A 17,971-nucleotide genomic window follows, 5' to 3' on the forward strand; every position below is an offset into this window, starting at 1 on the left:
CTGTCCACAGCGTGCTCCAGAGTGCTCACACCGCCCTACACTTGGTGCCTCTAGTGGCCCACCTTTCGTTTTTATTCCTGGTAGCAGATTTCAAGTGTCTGACATCCCCGAATGTTTCTCCCCATATGTGGGGAAGAACCCCGGTTTTCCCTCCCCAAACTGATGACATGGTGTGTTCAGGCTCAACAAACCAAAGAAACAGGAAGTTTGTTTTAACTTTTTATTAAAATGTTAAGGATACAGATTGACTTTCTTTTGTAAATGACTGTTTTACTTTCCCTGAAATAGGACATATAAACACTCTGGTAAAACAGAATGAAAAGTCTCAATCGCGGGAGTTCCCGCACAAGGCTCTGATCCTGTTTTCAGCTATCTTATTACACGAATGCTGTTCTGTGGGGCGAGAAACAGACTGGACATCTACTTGGCTTTGCCATCTCCGCTTTCTCCAGTGGCCAAGATAAACCACTTTCACAAAGAGCTGACTTCCATGGTTCTCTGGCTTGCTACAAGTGATTGGGGGAAAACAAGAAAAAATAAAAACAAGAAAACTAACACTGAAGCAATCATACTTCCCATGTCTCTGAGTTGAGAAGTACAGGTAACCTTTAGCTAAAGGAAATCAAAAATATACAAGTTAACTACCTAGTTCATTCACCCTTAGCTATATTTGTTCACTTAAGGCTTTAACCCCTTTCCACACCAACAACTGTGTCTTAATCCAGCAATGCCTGGGAACGAATGAAACACATGCACTTCTGAGACTGACTCCCCCCAGCCTCTGCACTGGGCCCCAGCAGTGACAGCAGGCCTTCCCTGCAGGTCAGTGCTGAAGATAAAGAACAGGAAATCCAACTACAGAATGCTGCTCTCTCACCCAGAAATATGCTATCCGCATCCTCCCTACCCTCACACAAGGAGGAACCCACAGAATTTAGTTCAGTCCTTTGCAAATAAGCACCACCATCACAAAAAGTACCTCGACTCTTTTATTAAAGGAAAAATGCACACAGGCGCCCTCCGCTCCTGAGACCACCTCCTGTCCCTCCCTCTTCTACTGCAAGGGCAGAACACAGGTTAAGATCATGAATACCCACCCAACTGCACGCGTGGCACTGAGAAAATGGAACGCTATACAAACAGCCCTCATCCCACTCGGGGGATGCTGATGTCTGTACCCGGGGTGCTCACTGACACACGAGGCTGCCTATGAAGGAGCAGCCCAGAGGGCCCCTGGTTAGTGTTGTCCCCCGCTGATTTTGTGACATGAGAAAGGTAGTTTCATTCCAAACAAAAAAATCTGGAAAAGCTACAGATACTGACCTTTAAACAAACACCAAAAAAATAAAAATAAAATAACTGGTAAGAAAAGATGTGAGCAAAAGAGCTTGTGCATAAAGGGACCAAATTCTGCAAGAGGAAATTTTAAAGCCCACTGAGTAAATCTTCCCTGGATTCAAACAAGTACTGTAAGACCAGAGTTTTAAGTCCTCAACTCACAGAATTAAGACCTCTTTAGCTATTAACTTTGTCATTCTGTTCAGAAAAATTTCCCCCAGAATCTGTGCAAAAGTAGCTGAGACACACCTGCAGTACATGACCACATGAGATGTTCTCAACTCTGAAATGAGGCTAAGTCACTTTATAACTGACAATGAAAAGATGCTACACAGAGAAATGAAATTTCACAATGGTATAAAAGCAAAGACGGCTGACATTTGTAACCTTGTAAGTAGAATAGTAACAACCCACCCTGCAATGCACTCTCCACAGTAAACAATGTCTATCCCCGGGTGAGGGACGCCACGACTTCGAGGCCAGGGTTCCCCCCTTTTCCACTCTCTCTGCACAAGGTGACGCCTCCGGCTACAAGGCGGTTATAGAGCCGGGGAGCTCAGGGGAGTGTCTCTCAGCAGCCTGCCAACTCAGCAGGAGTGGGGCCACCCAACTGAGCTCTGGCCTCTAATTGTATTGGTTCTGGTTCATAATTGAAGTATCTAAATGCCATTTACTAGTTTAAAAAAAAAAATAGAAAACTCTGGACCAAGAAAATTGTGAACTCAAAATAGTTAGGAGGGAGACCAATTACAATAACAACACTTTCTTTAAAAAATAGAATCACTTTCGCTCGAAATGCACCACAGTGGTGAGACGTGTTTTTCTTTTCCGGTGCCCCCGGGATGGCACACAGCTTCACTCCCCAGGATTCCGACCTGCACCAGTGCGTGGGCAGCGTCACCTCCCGACAGTGCGGAGAAGAGCACATGTCACCACTGGGCGATGGGAGCTGACAGAGACTCTTGGCTTCTCAACACCAGACATGGCTGGAGAGCTTTCCTTGATTTATTAGAAAAGTTCACGAGGAAGCTGTGAATAGGATCAGTCCAGAGAAGTAAAACTCGTTTATTTTCACTGTCCAAACATCAGTCAATGTACTGGGAGAGCCAGCGGAAACCCTCGCCGTAGCCTTGCCTCTTGAGCACGCTGCACATGAACACTTCCATGGGGCGGGCGTTCAGTTCCTTCAGGGTCACGTTCCCCTAAAGCAGGCAAAACGAGAAAGGCCTGTTACCATCTCCACGGCAGAAAGCCTGAGAGGCGATCATCGGCACCAGTTTCTCTGCTCTTCAAAGCCGACCTAAGCAGCTGTGCGTTACAGGAATGTGGTCCGGCCCACGAGCCCTCCCAGGGCGTCGTGCTCTCAGGGCAGCACGGGCAGCACATTCCCACCCTGTGCCTGTCAATCTCTCCAGGGTGCATTCATCTGCAAAGTCAGTACCTCCCTGAGGCACTGAAGAGGTCTGGGACTGTTTAGAAAGCACAGAGTCACTAACATAGCACCCAGAAATACTGGTAATAGGCTATCCCGAGGAAATTAAAAGTCATGTGTCCTAACACTCAGGCAGAAGAGGGGAAGCTAAATGAACTATGGGAAGCATTTCTAGAAAAGATCAGGTAACCAAGAAGAGACAAGACTGAGGAACTAGGTAAAAAAGTGAGAGAGTTATCAAAGATGACAGAAAAGGAATGTTTCATTGAAGATGCCAAAACCCCAAGCTGAGAAGTTGAAAGGATTCCTGTGGAACTGGATCTGGTCTAGACTTCCTTTCTCACAAGCCTGTTTTCCTCTTTCAACAGGAGGAACCATAAACCCACATCGCTGGCCTACCGTGTAGACCTGAACAAATCACTCTGCTCCTCATCTGTGGAATGGGGTAACAGTCCTACTTCTCTCAGCAAGAAGCACTAAGTATAAAAAAATGGTTTAATTTCAGTGCTTGAAAAGTGATATGAATGACTACTCTTCTCTATAACCTGACCTCTCCTGTCCAGAATAAAACTGATCTGGGCTAATGGCTCCTTCAAAAAGTTTTCTCGGGGCTGGCACTGTGACACAGTAGATTAAGCCTCCACCTGAAGTGCCAGCATCCCATATGGCACTGGTTCAAGTCCCAGCTACTCCTCTTTTGATCCAGCTCTCTGCTATGGCCTGGAAAGGCAGTGGAAAATGGCCAAGTGCTTGGGCCCCTGCACCCCTGTGGGAGACCCGAAAGAAACTCCTGGCTTCATTTCGTCCCAGCTCCAGCTGTTAGGGCCATCTGGGGTGTGAACCAGCAGATGGAAGACCTCTCTATCTATAACTCTACCTCTCAAATAAATAAATCTTAAAAAAAAAAAAAAAAAAAGTGGCTCCATTAAAAAAAAGATTTCCCAGATACTCAGAAAACCCTCTAAAGAGAGACGTTGCCTTTTCTACCAACTCCTCAAATACTGAAGAAGCTAGATATCAGAAAATGGTTAAACAGCATGCCCCTGCCTTCAGCAAGGTCACAAAAATACCCAAAACAAAATAAATCCTAAGCCTGTTTAAACTTCTGAAAGAAGAGAATCTATATGGCAAAATAGGAGCCAGCACTTTGTGGTGCTGTGGGTTAAGCAGCTGCCTGTGATGCCAGCACCCCATTATCAGCACTAGTTCAAGTCCCAGCTGCTCTGCTTCCAATCCAGCTCCCTGCTCATGTGCCTGGGAGGTTAGCAGAAGGTGGCCCAAGTGCTTGGGACCTGGCCATCCATGTGGGAAACCGGGATGGAGTTTCTGGCTCCCGGCTTCTGGCCCAGACTGAGCATTGCAGTCATTTGGGGAGTGAACTGGCAGATGGAAAATAACCCTCCCTCCCTCCCTGTTTCTGTAATAAACAAACCTTTAAAAAAGTAATAAAAGATAGCAAGCCAGCAGTGCTTTAAAGTTGTGGACAGCACTCACGTGTCTCCTCAAGATTTTCCTCTTACCTTCCCAGTGGTCTGTCCGTAAAGCCCAAATATCTCACGGAGCTTTTCTTCACTGATAGCATCTGTTCTGTCAATTTTGTTGCCCAAGATAAGGATTGGCACATTGGATATTGTTTCATCAGTCATTAAAGCCTAAAGCCAAGATAAAATAAAAACAAAGTGAAACCTAGGAAGTCTATCAACAAGGAAAGCCAGCAGCTTCAGGTCTTATAAGGCGTGAAATGAAAGGTAGAAATAAGATCATGTTCACATCTGATTAAAGGCTTATCTCTGACACCATGTAACACACCTTTAACATTTGGTAAAAAGCCCCTACCTGCCTCAAAAGTCACAGCTGAAGGCTGTATGTTTCCGAGGCAACAGAACTACTCAGCCACAAACCACTCTCAGAACGGTCAGCACGGTCCTAGAAGAGTGCTCTGGCTGTAGACCCTCAAAGATGACTACAGGAAGGCTCCAAGGTTTACTGACTGCCCAACACACACAAAACACTGCCTCAGGCACTGAGACAGGAAACAAAGGGTAAGACCCATCCCTGTGGTCAAGTAACCCTCCCTCTTACGTTCACGCTTGTGTTCACAAAGCTTGGAAGGAAAATAGCACGGTGGATGACTGTCACGATGAGTGAGGACAGAATATTAATACTAAAGTAAGTTCAAAAAAATACAATGGTGATTTGAGGCTTGAAGAAAGTCTCAGCAAAACTAAGGAACCTAAACTGGGCCTCCAGAGCAGGATTTGGATATGCGGAAAGGAGGAGGAGGAACGTAACCTAAGCCCCGGCTCTGCAGTCAGGTGTGAAGGCAGCAGCCACAGGGAGCAGTGCCGCCTGCACTGAAGCATCTGTACTGGCATCAGCCCGAGGAAATGGGGCAGGAAGGGACGGCCCGCATCATGACACCCACCTGAGAAGTCAGCTGCAATGGATTCTAACACCGCAGTGAGTAAAACCTACGCCTCAGTACCATGAACCCACCTGTGGCACTCATGTGAGAGACGATGAGCTAGCCTAGGGTAGCAGCACTGAATGACCACTACAGGAGACTGACAGAAAGTCACAGCTGACACAGAACGAGTCTGGCCCTCCAGCTCTCACCCACAGGAAAGCAGTGTTGAAGAGATAAAAGGGAAAGGTGCTGTGACCACCTGGAATCCCAGGAAACATGAGAGAAAAACAAGAGCAAGGATGTCATTCATTAAGCAGTGACAGAGTGCCTACTATGTACCCAATGTTTTGCCAGGTGCAGCGACTTCACAAAAAAATAAGACAAGGTTCCTACCATGGAAGCTCAGGTCTGTGGGAGAGACCTATAGGAAAATCAGCAAACACAACAGACACTGGTGATGCGGTGTGAGAGGTCAGGGAAAGCTGCTCAGAGGTGGTCACATCTGAACCCCGAGTTCCCGGAAGGGACATTTTACAATGTGCTGGGGAGAGCGGATGAGGAAGCCAGGCAGGGAATGGCTACTTGTGCCTGTTCAAGAAAAAAAACACAAGTTGTTCTCTAGGTTTAGCATATAGTTCAAGTAGGCAGGAAAGAGAAAGGATGCTGGAGAAATAGGGAGGATCATGAAAAGGTCTTATGTGCCACATAAGAGACCTGTGGATTTTATCCTGCCAGTGCCAGAGAACTATCCAAAGATACTAAGCAGAGCAATGACAAGTCTGAGAAAGTTACTTCTAGCACTTCAGTGCATGGCAACGGTCATGAAACGACAATAATCCACAGGTTTCTGGACTACAGGTCCAGGCAGGTGGTGGGGTAAGATGAAACAGTTCCATTCTGGAAAACAGAATCAGTGCGTGGGTTGTCCAGTGGGTAGCATTATGTAGACGTCTAGATGGGAGAAATCCACTTGGGAATCTTTGACATCTGGGCAGCAGAGGAAGGAACTGGAATAGGTGGGACTAGCCTGAAAGAAAGACTAGACCCTTGGGAAGAGCAGTACTTCAGGGCTAAGCACTTGAGAGAGAGCACCACAACCAAGAGTGCAAAGGGGAGTTTCTAGAACGAGAATGGTGAGTGCCAAGGGGTCAACTAAGGGAAGGGCTTCACTATAGGCAATTCTACATGAGACCAGAGCTATACACTTGAGAAACATGCTTATAAATAAACCTGAGACAGCTTCCAACTGCCAGTAACGAGACTGCAGGGTTACAGTTCATCAAAGAGAAGTACAGGGTGAAGGAGCAGGACTAACAGAAGCAACATCACAGAAATCATCGAGCCAAGAAAACGCAATGTTGACAAAGGTGAAGCCTGGAGTGAGTACTTGACAGTGTCTCAGGATGCTGGGACCTGGGCCACAGACTTGAACAGACTGCCAGTGTCCTCCAGCACACTCATCAGCGGGAGGGGGGGGAGGCACAACCCGCGAACGCAGATTCACAAACTCAACAAATTCTAATATCTCCGTTAGGGTTTCCTGATGCCAGCCATAAAAAGGGTGCCGAGACATGATACACAGAAGGGAACACTGTTTACTATGCTGAGCCAGACAGGAGCCCTTTGATCTAAACCATATGTTAATTTATACAGTTTAAGCCGAGTTTCCTCAGACACTGAAAAGCAGTATCTTAGATTTTAAAACATTTTTTTCCTGCAACTACGACTCTCAGCAAATGTGCACTCCAATGACTAAGTACTGGCACTACTGAGCCAAGTAGTTAAAAGAAACAGAGGTAGTAAAGAAAATACAAACATACATTAAGCTCAACTTTGGATTCCATGAGGCGAGAATGATCTGCACAGTCCACCAGAAAGACAATCCCATTAATTGCAGGAAGGTAATTTTTCCAAACCCGGCGTGCTAGAAGACAAAGTTAGTGATTGCATCAATAAAATATATAAATATATACTGAAAATAAGCTAAGAACCTGTGAAATGGACAAATCTGGTCCAGGTTTCAGTAACAATACTTCCTTATGGTTCTCTAAGTCCTGGCCAGTATTAAGTCAGAGCAGAGGAAGCAAACTGATGGGTCCATGAACCTAAACCTGGTTTTTATAAATTCAGAATTTGTCTTCCTTGAAATAACAACTCTGGGTAATTCTACACCTACCCATCCACATGCCAATAATCAGCTGGAACTGAATCGTGGTTTCTCCTTCAGATAATGTCTGAATTCTTCAGTTTGCCAAAATTGCCGTTACTCTTCACTGTCTTGGAGTCCACTTACTTAAATGACCTATTTATCACCTCTGGAGCTAATTTAGTTTGCAACCTCTGAGTTAAAATATCAGAATGTTAACTATTTCTGCATATAACATTAGTTCCAAGTTATTCCTAAACCACTAGTGTGAGTGTGCTGACACACGTACCTGCTCAGCCCTGGGGGGACTGGGCCACCCAGGGGCCTGACCTGCCCTATAAACGTTACTTCCATTTGTTTGTGACACAGAATGGTAAAGATCGGAAAGCAGCGCATTAATCGTACCATGATTTCCAAGCCCCTCATCTCTAGTCCTTGCGGTGGAACGAGTCGGAAGCACAACCACGTCAGTGAACAACGTGAACTTCTAAAGAGTGGGGTGGGGAAGGAGGGCGGGAGGGACTTTCAGTTTCCCTATTTCTACACTGACTACGTTTGTTTGAGTATTAAGCCTACACTGCTTTTATAGTTAAATTTTTTAAGTTATTTTTAAGTTACAAAAATAAAATGAAATCCATAGATAGATATTGTTTCAGTCACTTCTGTAAAACAGTGGCCATGTTATGATAAAAAGTGTCCTTGTTGAATAAATTTTCCTTAAAAGAAGTAAAACTATATACATCAACACACTTCCCTTTTTTTACAACACCTGTAAGCTAAATTATCACAAATAATCTACAATTCCCAGGTGTCTAGGGACATGTGGTGCCTATTCCTTCAGCACTGTCCCGATGGACCAGTTCAGTCTTACCTGGCTCTGAATTTAAATTTGTAAGCTGTTACACAACTTTTTTGGAAGAAACAGCAGAAGACACCACGTACCCATTCCTACATACAAGCTCATGATAGAAAAAAGGAAACAAGATAATTTATAACCCTCCATCAAACTCCTCCCTGTTAGTGTTTCTGCTATTTTCTTCCCATCTTTCTTCTGTGCAGGTATTTTATGCAATTGTGATTATACTGCATACATGATTTTCAGGATATAAAACCAATTGAATAAAATAAATGCAATTACATTAATGAAATTACCAACTATAAAATTCTTGTGCTCACTGACTAGAAATTACAATATTCTTTTTTCTTAACCATACTTTTTAAAAAACTTAGATTCAACCTAGTAAAATGTTCTAAAAGTCTTCTCAACTCAATTTAATAAAAAGTGAATCTGACAGAATCTTGAGCTTTTTGCCCCATCTTCCCAGATCACACCCACATCTGAAGAGTCACACCCGGTGCTTAGTCTTGTCAAATGTTAACTGAGTGTCCATCAGCTAAAGATGCCCAGTGTGTATCGCTAAGACACATAAAAGACACCTGAGAGGAACCAGAAATCAAACAGACACAGTCTGAGGAGGCAAAAGGGCAAAAAGCTGGAAGAAAACCTACCAACCATCCCAGGTGGGTCAAGTATATACAAAATATCAATGCAGATCAGAGTGGTCTTATTTAGTCACTGTTATTTTTGCAACTTTTTGACAAGTTTGAACTTACTTACAAAGAAGCTAACGACCTACATACTCACACTCCTTTGAGTAGAGACTTGCTAACTAAATATAATACATGATACCATACTGTACCTGTTCAAGAGGAAAAAACACTTTACACAAGATTATTAGGGGTTGGCACTGTCGCATAGCAGGTTAAGCTGCTGCCTGCAATGCCTGCATCCCATATAAGGGCTGGTTTGAGCTCCCCCCAACTTCAGATCTAGCTTCCTGCTAATGTACCTGGGAAGGCAATGGAGGATGGCCCGAGTACTTGGGCCCCTGCACCCATTTGGGAGACTTAGATGGAGCTCCAGGTTCCTGGCTTTGGCCTGGACCAGCCCCAGCCATCAGGACCATCTAAACCCCAGTGGATAGAAGATCTCTTTGTCTCTTCCTCTCTTCTCTGCAACTTGGCCTTTCAAATAAATCTTTTTTAAAAAAGGAAAGGCTGATGCTGTGGCAGAACAGGTTAAGCCTCTGCCTGAGATGCCAGCATCCCACTTGGGTGCCAGTTTGAGAACTGTCTGCTCCACTTCTAATCCAGGTCCCTGCTAATGGGCCTGGGAAAGTAGCAGAAGACAGCCAAAGTACTTGGGCCCCTGCACCCAGGAGAGAGTCCTGGAAGAAGCTCTGGGCTCCTGGCTTCGGCCTGGCCTAGCCCTGGCTGTTGCAGCCATTTGGGAAATGAACTGGAGAACATATGAATTCTTTCTGTCTCTCTTCCTTTCTCTGTAACTCTGCCTTTCAAATAAATTAAAAAAAAAAAAAAAAAGAGAGAGAGAGAGAGAGAGAGATTATTGGGGCAACTGACCAAAAGGAATACACATGACAGAGTATATAAAAATAGAACATCCTAAATTGGATAACTAGTATGATTATATAAGGGAATATTTTTGTTAAGAAATAGGTATTAGGGAGCAAAAGCGTATGAGGTACTCAAATGGTTCAGAAAAAAAATCAATATTAATGAAAGTATTTCAAAAAGTTCATGGAAATGGCATTAAGAGGTTATTTTTGTGCAATAAATGTTGAAATCCACACATAGTATTTTCATAATACATATTTTCCATGAAGTTTTCAAAACACTCTCATATGCACGGCTTTTGCACCAATATAAACTTATCTTTTACTTCTATTTTCCATGAATCTTCTGACATGTTCTCATATGTATTACAGAGAGGGAGACTAATAAATCTCTACAAAAGGACTGAGTGGAAGTCTCTGCACTATTTACAAAATATATCTTAAATCACTTAAAAATACTAAATGAATAAAACAGCCTCATTAAGTAAGATCCCAATCCTAAATTCAAGAAATGTAGAAGGTAGAAAGGACACAAGCTTCGAGGGCCCAGAATAAATCATAAGCCAAGACCATGCTTCCACTACGTCTCTTACCTTGCTCATGCCCACCAAGATCAAAAGTTGTAAAGGTCATTCCAGCAATTGTCAGCTCTTCTGATGCTGAAAAATTGGCAATAAATAGGAAAGAAATCAACTTATGTATCCAAAGGCCCAATCACCACGTTGTGAGCCAACACCAATACAAGGTGAAAACTTCACCTTGTCCTGGGAAGGGCAGCAGTGAGAATGCTCTGAAACTATTCTAAAAAGCCAACCACTTCTTTTTCTCTTAGAAGCAGATACAGGAGATGTGTCCCATTACGGAACCAAAGAGAACAGTGACAAAGTTCAGGAGACTTAGATTTATGAGTCTGTGCCTTGAATACGTCCTCTAGGTAATTTTTCTAAGTAAGGTGAATTTTGGGACCTCAGTTATTAAAAGTGGAGATTTATCCTCCAAACTTGATGTTGACCTTCAAAGATCAAAAGGTCACCTGGTATTTTCAAACCTACTCGGATGCAGTGTTGGAACATGTTGGCCCAATCTGTCATCTTTGAGCATGTGAAGAAGAGTGGTTTTGCCTGCATTGTCCAAACCCAAGAATACAAGTTTTCCAGATTTCTTATAGAGTCCTAAAAGAGAAAAAAAATGTTAATGTAAATTTTTCTCTTCTTAATGAAGACTGTTTTTAATTAATTAAATTGTTGAAAGAAATGCATAAAATTTGAAACCTGCATTTCAAGGAAATGGCTTTACCTAGGAACTGGAGCACACTGCTGAAGCCATTGTAGATCCACTCAAAGATGAAAGACATTATTAATGCTTACTACCTGTATAAAATAGCAAAGTAGTAAACATTAGCTTTCTAATGCCAAACAGCTCTGGAGAAGCTAATTCTTATTCCCTGGTCTGATACACACTTATATAGAGCCATGTTTCTAGGTATAAGGTGAAATAAAGATAAATGAACCTTGTTCCCTCTCAAGACAAGAATTTTACACTTTGGAATGATTTTGGACATCAGTCATTGTCTGCATTCACTCTTGGCTTCCTAAGTTAACAATCTACACTGAGAGTTAAAGATATCATTTCCTTCACTATATGACGCACTCCTCCAAGCAACTGCCCATCCACATTCCTGAGACACAGCACTGCTGGCTACAGTTAGCAACAGCTTTAGGGAACCCGTCTCCTCAAGAATCTGGACCAAAGGGCCACACAGATGCACTAAGCGGAAAACCAAAATGAAAATAACCTGAACAAAAGCATATTAACCTATCCTTGTGAACAGCTATAGAACAAAGTCACCCGAAATCCTATTGGCTGGCACCATCTGCCCTGCTCCATTTACCAACATTCTCTCTTCTTAAACAATATTTGTCTAACCTCCTTTGCAGATATGTGTCTCAGTTTACAAAAAGAAAGACAACACTATTTTACAGAACCACAAAGGGACAAGAAGAGAACCCTTTCATACTACAAATAATCAAGCTTGAATCATTTTACAAATCCTCGAAGTCTTAAAATAAGAAGATGTTCGTGATACGGCAGGAAGTTCCTAAGCAAGGACCTATCTTAACGTGTCCTGATATTAACACCACTCTCCCTACAGTTTCCTACAGGCCTAGACAAAATAAACAGTGACTCAACGCTACTAAAAAGCTTCATACTCTGGCAATAAGCAAGAAGACTGCTGTATGAAACAAAATGGAAGCATCTAGGGTAATTCCTGAGGTTTCTCAGAGTCAACATTTCCTGGTCACATTCAATTTTTGCCTCAATATCTCAGATTCAGTACAGAAAGAAAAAATCTCCACTTTCACCCTCTCGATCAGCAAGAGGATCTAAACATAAGACTTTACACTACACATGACCAACTGCAATCCAACAAAGCTTTCACAAACAGTAACCAGTAAAAGGGTTAACCACAAAAGCCCACTTACATTCTTCAAAGAATACTAGACAAAAAAGAAGCTGAAATATGGAGAAGGTATACGTTTTTCATTTCCATCCAATTACTGGGTTTTACCAGCCCACAGCAGCCTGAGGGCCAAATAAAACTTGGGAGTTTGGGTAGAGGTAGAGATTGAGAGGAAAGCTTTTAGGTAGGGTTTTTTGTTTGTTTTTGGTTCCTTTTTGGCCTTTTCAGAAACATTCAAATGTATTTTGGCAGAAAGATCACATTTTACATGTTAAATTACATTTCTGTCTGGAAACTTTAAGAAGTCCAGTAACTTAGGGGCACTTACAAGGCTCCTGTGCTTAAGTTCCCACTTACTGCAGGTAAGTAAGAAAACAACTTGCCTTTCCCCTACAATGCCCCCAAACCAAACATCCTGCCTGGTCTGCTCAGCCTACTGCTTGAGGAGACACAGCTCACCTTTAGACAGTACCCCTCGTTCAGTTACGCCCACTCTGATCACTCCTGTGCGAGCTAACACGTCTATATCCATTTGTCCTACACTGGTTTGTAGTCCACCCCTCACAGTATCACTGTAAACTGTACCACATCAAGGGCACACATCTGGACACCACCTGCAATGCCTGCATCCCACATCAGAGAGACCAGGTTCAAGACACAGCTCCACTTCCATTCCAGCTTCCTGCTAATGCCCGCCCTGGGAGGCAGCCGGCAACGGCTCAAGTACTTGGATCCCTGCCACCTGCATGCAAGATCTGGATTATGTTCCCCGGCCGCTGCAGGCATTTGGGGAGTGAACCAACAGGCAGGGTCTCAATACCTTTCAAATAAACGACAATAAATAAACTTTAAACTTTTACCATATTATTTTAGAAATACTCCAAATTTAGATAAATTCTGCAAAGGGGACAAAGGAAAAACCCCATACTTTAAGGATTTTTTCATGGTAACTGAACTACTTAGATTTTCTAATTTGTTTTCTCTTGATATCCCTGCTTTCCAAGCCCTATAAGATTTTTCCCTCGAAAATTATGGATAGAGAGTGCTTCAAGATACTCTTCAGGTGATTTAAAAAAAAAAAAAAAAAAAAAACCCTAATAGACACAAAGCGCACAAAGCGTTGGGTTGTACTGCTACCAGAGTTAAGAAAATGGCTTTGGGGCCAGCATTTGGCCTAACAGGTTAAGCTCCACCTGCAGTGCGAGCATCCCATATGAGCACTGGTTCAAGTCCTGGCTGTTCCACTTCTGATACAGCTCCCTGCTAAAGCACCTGGGAAAAGCAGTGGAGGATGGCCCAAGTCCTTTGACCCCTGCCACCCACGTGGGGACCTGGATGAAGCTCCTGGCTCCTGGCTTCAGCCTGGCCCAGACCATTGCAGCCATTTGGTGAGTGAGCCAGTGGATGGAAAATCTTTCTCTCTGTCTAACTCTGGCTTTCAAATAAACAAAATAAATCAAAAGAAAAGAAAATGGTCGCGTTGGCTCTTCCATCCTTACAATCTTCTTTTTTTTTTAAGGCTAATATATTTATTTGAAAGGCAGAGTTACAGAGTGGCAGAGACAGAGAGAGACAAAGAAGTCCTCCATCCACTGGTTCACTCCCTAAATGGCTGCAATGGCTGGAGCTGGGCCAATCTGAAGCCAGGAGCTTCTTCCAGGTCTCCCACGTGGATGCAGGGGCATAAGCACTTGGGCCATCTTCCACCGCTTTCCCAGGCCTAGCAGGCAGACGGATCGGAATTGGAACAGCCAGGTCTCAAACCAGCGCTCATATGGGATACAGGCACTGCAGGCGGCGGCTCACCCTTGCAATCTTAGTGTGTACTAACTCCAGCAGTTCACAGCTTATGACATACATGCACATCTCATTCATCCTCACGCCAACCCCACCATGCAGGCTCCACAGGCCTCACTGAACAAGATAAAGAAGCTGACATCTAGGGTAACTGACTTGTCCAGCCCTGCTCCACTGAAAAAGTAACAGTTCCAGGACTTAAACCTTCAGCTTTTAACACCAAAGCTAAAACTCTTCCTATTAACATCACATAAAATTCAAATACAAATCGCAAGTTAAAAGTGTACTTCCTCAACCTCCCGACCTCACAGAAGGTAACCTTTGGAAGTTTTCTAACTTGGAATTCATGACACCGTTTAGGTGATATTTTAACTACTGATATTCTATTTATGTTTGTATTGTTGATCCACTCCACCACCGTATGGCAAGTCAGAGTATTCCAAAATTCAAGGACTTTAAATTGCCAGCGGAAACACTGCTAGCGTACCCAAAATGAAAACTCCCAAATTTCAGGACAAACACAAAGAAAGGTGGAGCACCAAACTGACCATTAGCCAACAAGAAATTTACACACTGGGAGCCACTTTAACGCAGAGTTCCAGACACCTGGAGGTAGTGGGCAGCTGGCTTTCAGCTAAGGAATTCTGCTGATGTCCGGGGCAGATGTTAAAGGTGAGCTTCCTGGCAAACCCCTCCAAGCGCCCGCTCTCGACCTAAGCAGATGCACTTGGATATAAAGCGCACGAGAGAATACGGATGGGGACAACTGGGCGTCGACCCTCAGACGTGCGCTCCAGACCGCTCAGCTAGACCCGGGACGAAAACACTAACCTACGCCAACGCACGTGAGGGCATTTTTCCACGCAAGGGGTGGGGGGGAGGAAGGAGAAAAATCAGGGTTCGACACAGGACATCAGATGACAACAGAGCGCTGCGTGGGGAGGAGCCCTGGACTGGGAGCCTGTAGACCTGGTTCCAGCGCCCACTCTTGCTGGCTGCAGGGCCCTGGCGAGCCTCAGGTCCCGAGTCTGTCAAACAAGGGTACTCGTCAAGGGCTCTCCCCATCTCCCCGCGGGACTGAGGTTCATCCGAGGAAGGGGATCGCACAGTACGGACAGGCAGAGAGAGAGAGACAGAGAGGTCTAGCAGCGGTAAGACCCGAGAGGAATACAGATGGACCCCATGCCCCCGACGTCCGCAGGGGACGGAGCAGACCCGGCCGAATCGGCCCGTCCCCGCCCAGAACCAGCCCGTGGCCCCACAGAACCGCCTGCGTGTCACTTCCCCCCCCAGCCCGGCCAGGGCCAGCCTCCGCTAGGATCCTCCCGATCAGCCGCCCCTGCTCCGCGGGTCCCGCTCCCTCCCGCGCCGAGGCCCCCGCACTCACGGCCCGAGGGGCTCCTCCGGCGGCGGCGGGCGGCTTGGACCCTCCCTCAGAGCACACAGGCCAGCTGCAACCCGCACCGCCAGGTACTCGCCGGATGTACGTCACACGCCCCCGGGACTTCCGGCGCGCGCTTGCCCCGCCCCTCCGCTGGCGTCACGCCGCTCCGCCCGGTGCCGCCCTGGCTGCGACTCGGGGAGCCGCGAGGCGGGCTTGTGGGCGGCCCCCGGCTGGGCCCTGCCTGCCAGCTGGACAGGGAGCGAGTCCGCCGCGCGAGACGTGGCAGTGTGGCGGCTGGAAGGCGGGGCCGGAATTGAAGGGCCGCTCGACGACCGGGGACGCCTAGGTTCACGACTTCCGATCCCTGCGGGGAAAACAAGGGGCGATCCAGGGTTAAGTCGGTTCTGGGAAAGAGGACCCGGGGCCGCCCTGCCCCCAACGCTCGCACCAAGCGCCTGCCCCGATGGCCTGGTTTCCAGAACAGCTAATATTTACTGGGCGCGCTTGCTGTGCCTCACCTCGCTTAACCCTCCTTTCAGCCCTTTAAGCTGGTCCTCTTGTTCCCATTGTTCAAGTGAGGGAATCGGAGTTCGGACACGACCGGCGGGGCCGCGTGGCGTCCCCAGCGCGCCGGGCTTCACCTTCCCACGTAATTCTGAGGACAGCCCTGAGAGACTGGTGTAGTGATGACTCGCATTTTACAGATAAGCAAACAGTCGAATGGAACGATTTTTTGGATAGGACTTCTCAATGCCATGAAGGTCTCAATCCTCCATAAGTAGAACCATAAACTTGATATAATCCCAATAAAAGCACTGGTAGGATCAACAGGGTGTGTGTGTGTGTGTGTGTGTGTTTTAAATTACCCTGTTTGTTCCTGAAATTCATAGGGAAAAATAAATAATACTATCAGGAAACAACAGGCTCTGAAAAAAGGACAAAGACAGGAGCCAGCACCATCAGATAGAGCGACTATGACGATCCCCAGTAATTAAAACTGGTGCTAGGAAGCTGCACAAGCCAACGGGCCAGAACGTTGTGCGGACGCAGGCCCAAGCCCAGGCAGAAATAACAGCAAAAGTGCTGCTGGCGCACCGGCAGTGCCGAGGGCCGAGGAGGCAAGTGCGCCGCCTTCCTCCCTCCTCTCATCCCTGTGGTGGGAAGCGTTGAGTCTGAATCCTGGCCAGGCACAGAGAGCGGTCAGGCCATGTCCTGAGGTTTCTCACGGTTTTGAATAAACCCAGGGGGACTGTGTTCACGGGACCTGGAACCCCAACGTGTGCACCTGGGAGCACAGGGCTGTTCCAGTGCAAGCTAACACTGAGTGGCTGGCTCTGGTGGGAGTCAGGCTGCAAGAGGTAGAAAAACTCAAACAAGGGCAGCTGGAGGGACCAGGGCAGAAGGGGGAGTGCACAGATGCCACTTACCAACTGGACAGCCTGGGGCAAGTACACCAGTGCCCCAGGCCACAGGGCACCCATCTGTAGAACAGGTGCGACAGGATTTTCGCGTGTAAAGCAATTCTTCCAGAGGATTTTTTTAAATAAATCTTTCTATTATGTGTTTTTAACTAAATAATTAAGGGGTTGAGGAAGTTGGGTAGTCTGAAAAAACTTGGAGCTGAATTCATGAATGACATCCTACACTAAGTACAAAGTGGCTTCCAAATGCTTCAAAGATTTGTGCAGTACACCGTTAAGATGCAGAGTAGAAAACCAGAAGAGAGCATGGATTCCTTAAAATCTTGGAATGAGTAAGGCCTTTCTGGCTATGATTGAAAATCCAGAAGCCGTAAAAGAAAATATTGACAAAGTCAACTCTATAAAAATAATAACTTTTATGGCCAACCAACACTATAACACTATAAACAAACTCCTAAGATGAATAACAAGCTGGGAAAGATGTTTGTAATCGTATAAGTATGAAAAAGGCTAACACCACAACAGAAACAGACAGAGGAGGGGACAGCTCACTCATAGGAACGGAAATATAAATAGTTCTTGTGTATAATAAAACAGTAACAGAAATAGAATAGCTACTACAAGATATGTGGGCAAACATATTCTATATATAATATACAGACACAGGAGCAGGCATTTGACCTAGTGGTTAAGATACCCACATCCCACATCAAGGCTTCTGGCTTTGACTCCTGTCTCTAGCTCCTAACTCCAGCTCAACACCAATGCAGACCCCAGGAGGCAGCAGTGATGGCTAGTTCCTGCCACCCACATGAAAGATGTGGATTGGGGGCCGGTGCTGTGGCATAGCAGGTAAAGCTACCGCCTGCAGTGCCAGCATCCCATATGGTTGCTGGTTCAAGTCCCGGCTGCTCCAATTCCTATCCAGCTCACTGCTGTGGCCTGGGAAAGCAGTAGATGATGTCCCAAGTCCTTGGCCCCTGCATCCATGTGAGAAGACCCAGAGGAAGCTCCTGGCTCCTGGCTTCAGATCAGCTCAGCTCTGGTCATTGCAGCCATTTGGGGAGTGAACCAGCAGATGGAAGACCTCTCTCTCTCTCTTTCTCTCTCTCTCTCTTCTTCTCCTTCTCTAACTCTGACTTTCAAGTAAATAAGTACATCTTAAAAAAAA

At 45.6% G+C, this 17,971-nt stretch overlaps 1 protein-coding gene across 2 annotated transcripts; it reads right to left on the reverse strand.

Moving 5' to 3' along the window:
• Nucleotides 1–206: 206 nt before the first annotated feature.
• SAR1A (secretion associated Ras related GTPase 1A) lies at nucleotides 207–15,547 on the reverse strand. Of its 2 annotated transcripts, none has more exons than XM_002718438.5 (7): nucleotides 15,383–15,547; nucleotides 11,034–11,107; nucleotides 10,790–10,909; nucleotides 10,331–10,396; nucleotides 6,998–7,101; nucleotides 4,291–4,422; nucleotides 207–2,540 (listed from the first exon to the last, which is right to left on the reverse strand). In XM_002718438.5, the coding sequence occupies exons 2-7, from the start codon at nucleotides 11,089–11,091 to the stop codon at nucleotides 2,424–2,426; spliced, it is 597 nt and encodes a 198-aa protein (XP_002718484.1). In that variant the 5' UTR covers nucleotides 11,092–11,107; nucleotides 15,383–15,547; the 3' UTR covers nucleotides 207–2,423. The 2 variants fall into 2 exon arrangements, with proteins under 2 accessions (XP_002718484.1, XP_017204218.1); XM_017348729.3 differs by having other exon boundaries at nucleotides 10,771–10,909; nucleotides 15,383–15,509.
• Between the last annotated feature and the right edge of the window lie 2,424 nt (nucleotides 15,548–17,971).

Source organism: Oryctolagus cuniculus, chromosome 15, assembly GCF_964237555.1.
Source record: "Oryctolagus cuniculus chromosome 15, mOryCun1.1, whole genome shotgun sequence".
Lineage (NCBI taxonomy): Eukaryota > Metazoa > Chordata > Mammalia > Lagomorpha > Leporidae > Oryctolagus > Oryctolagus cuniculus.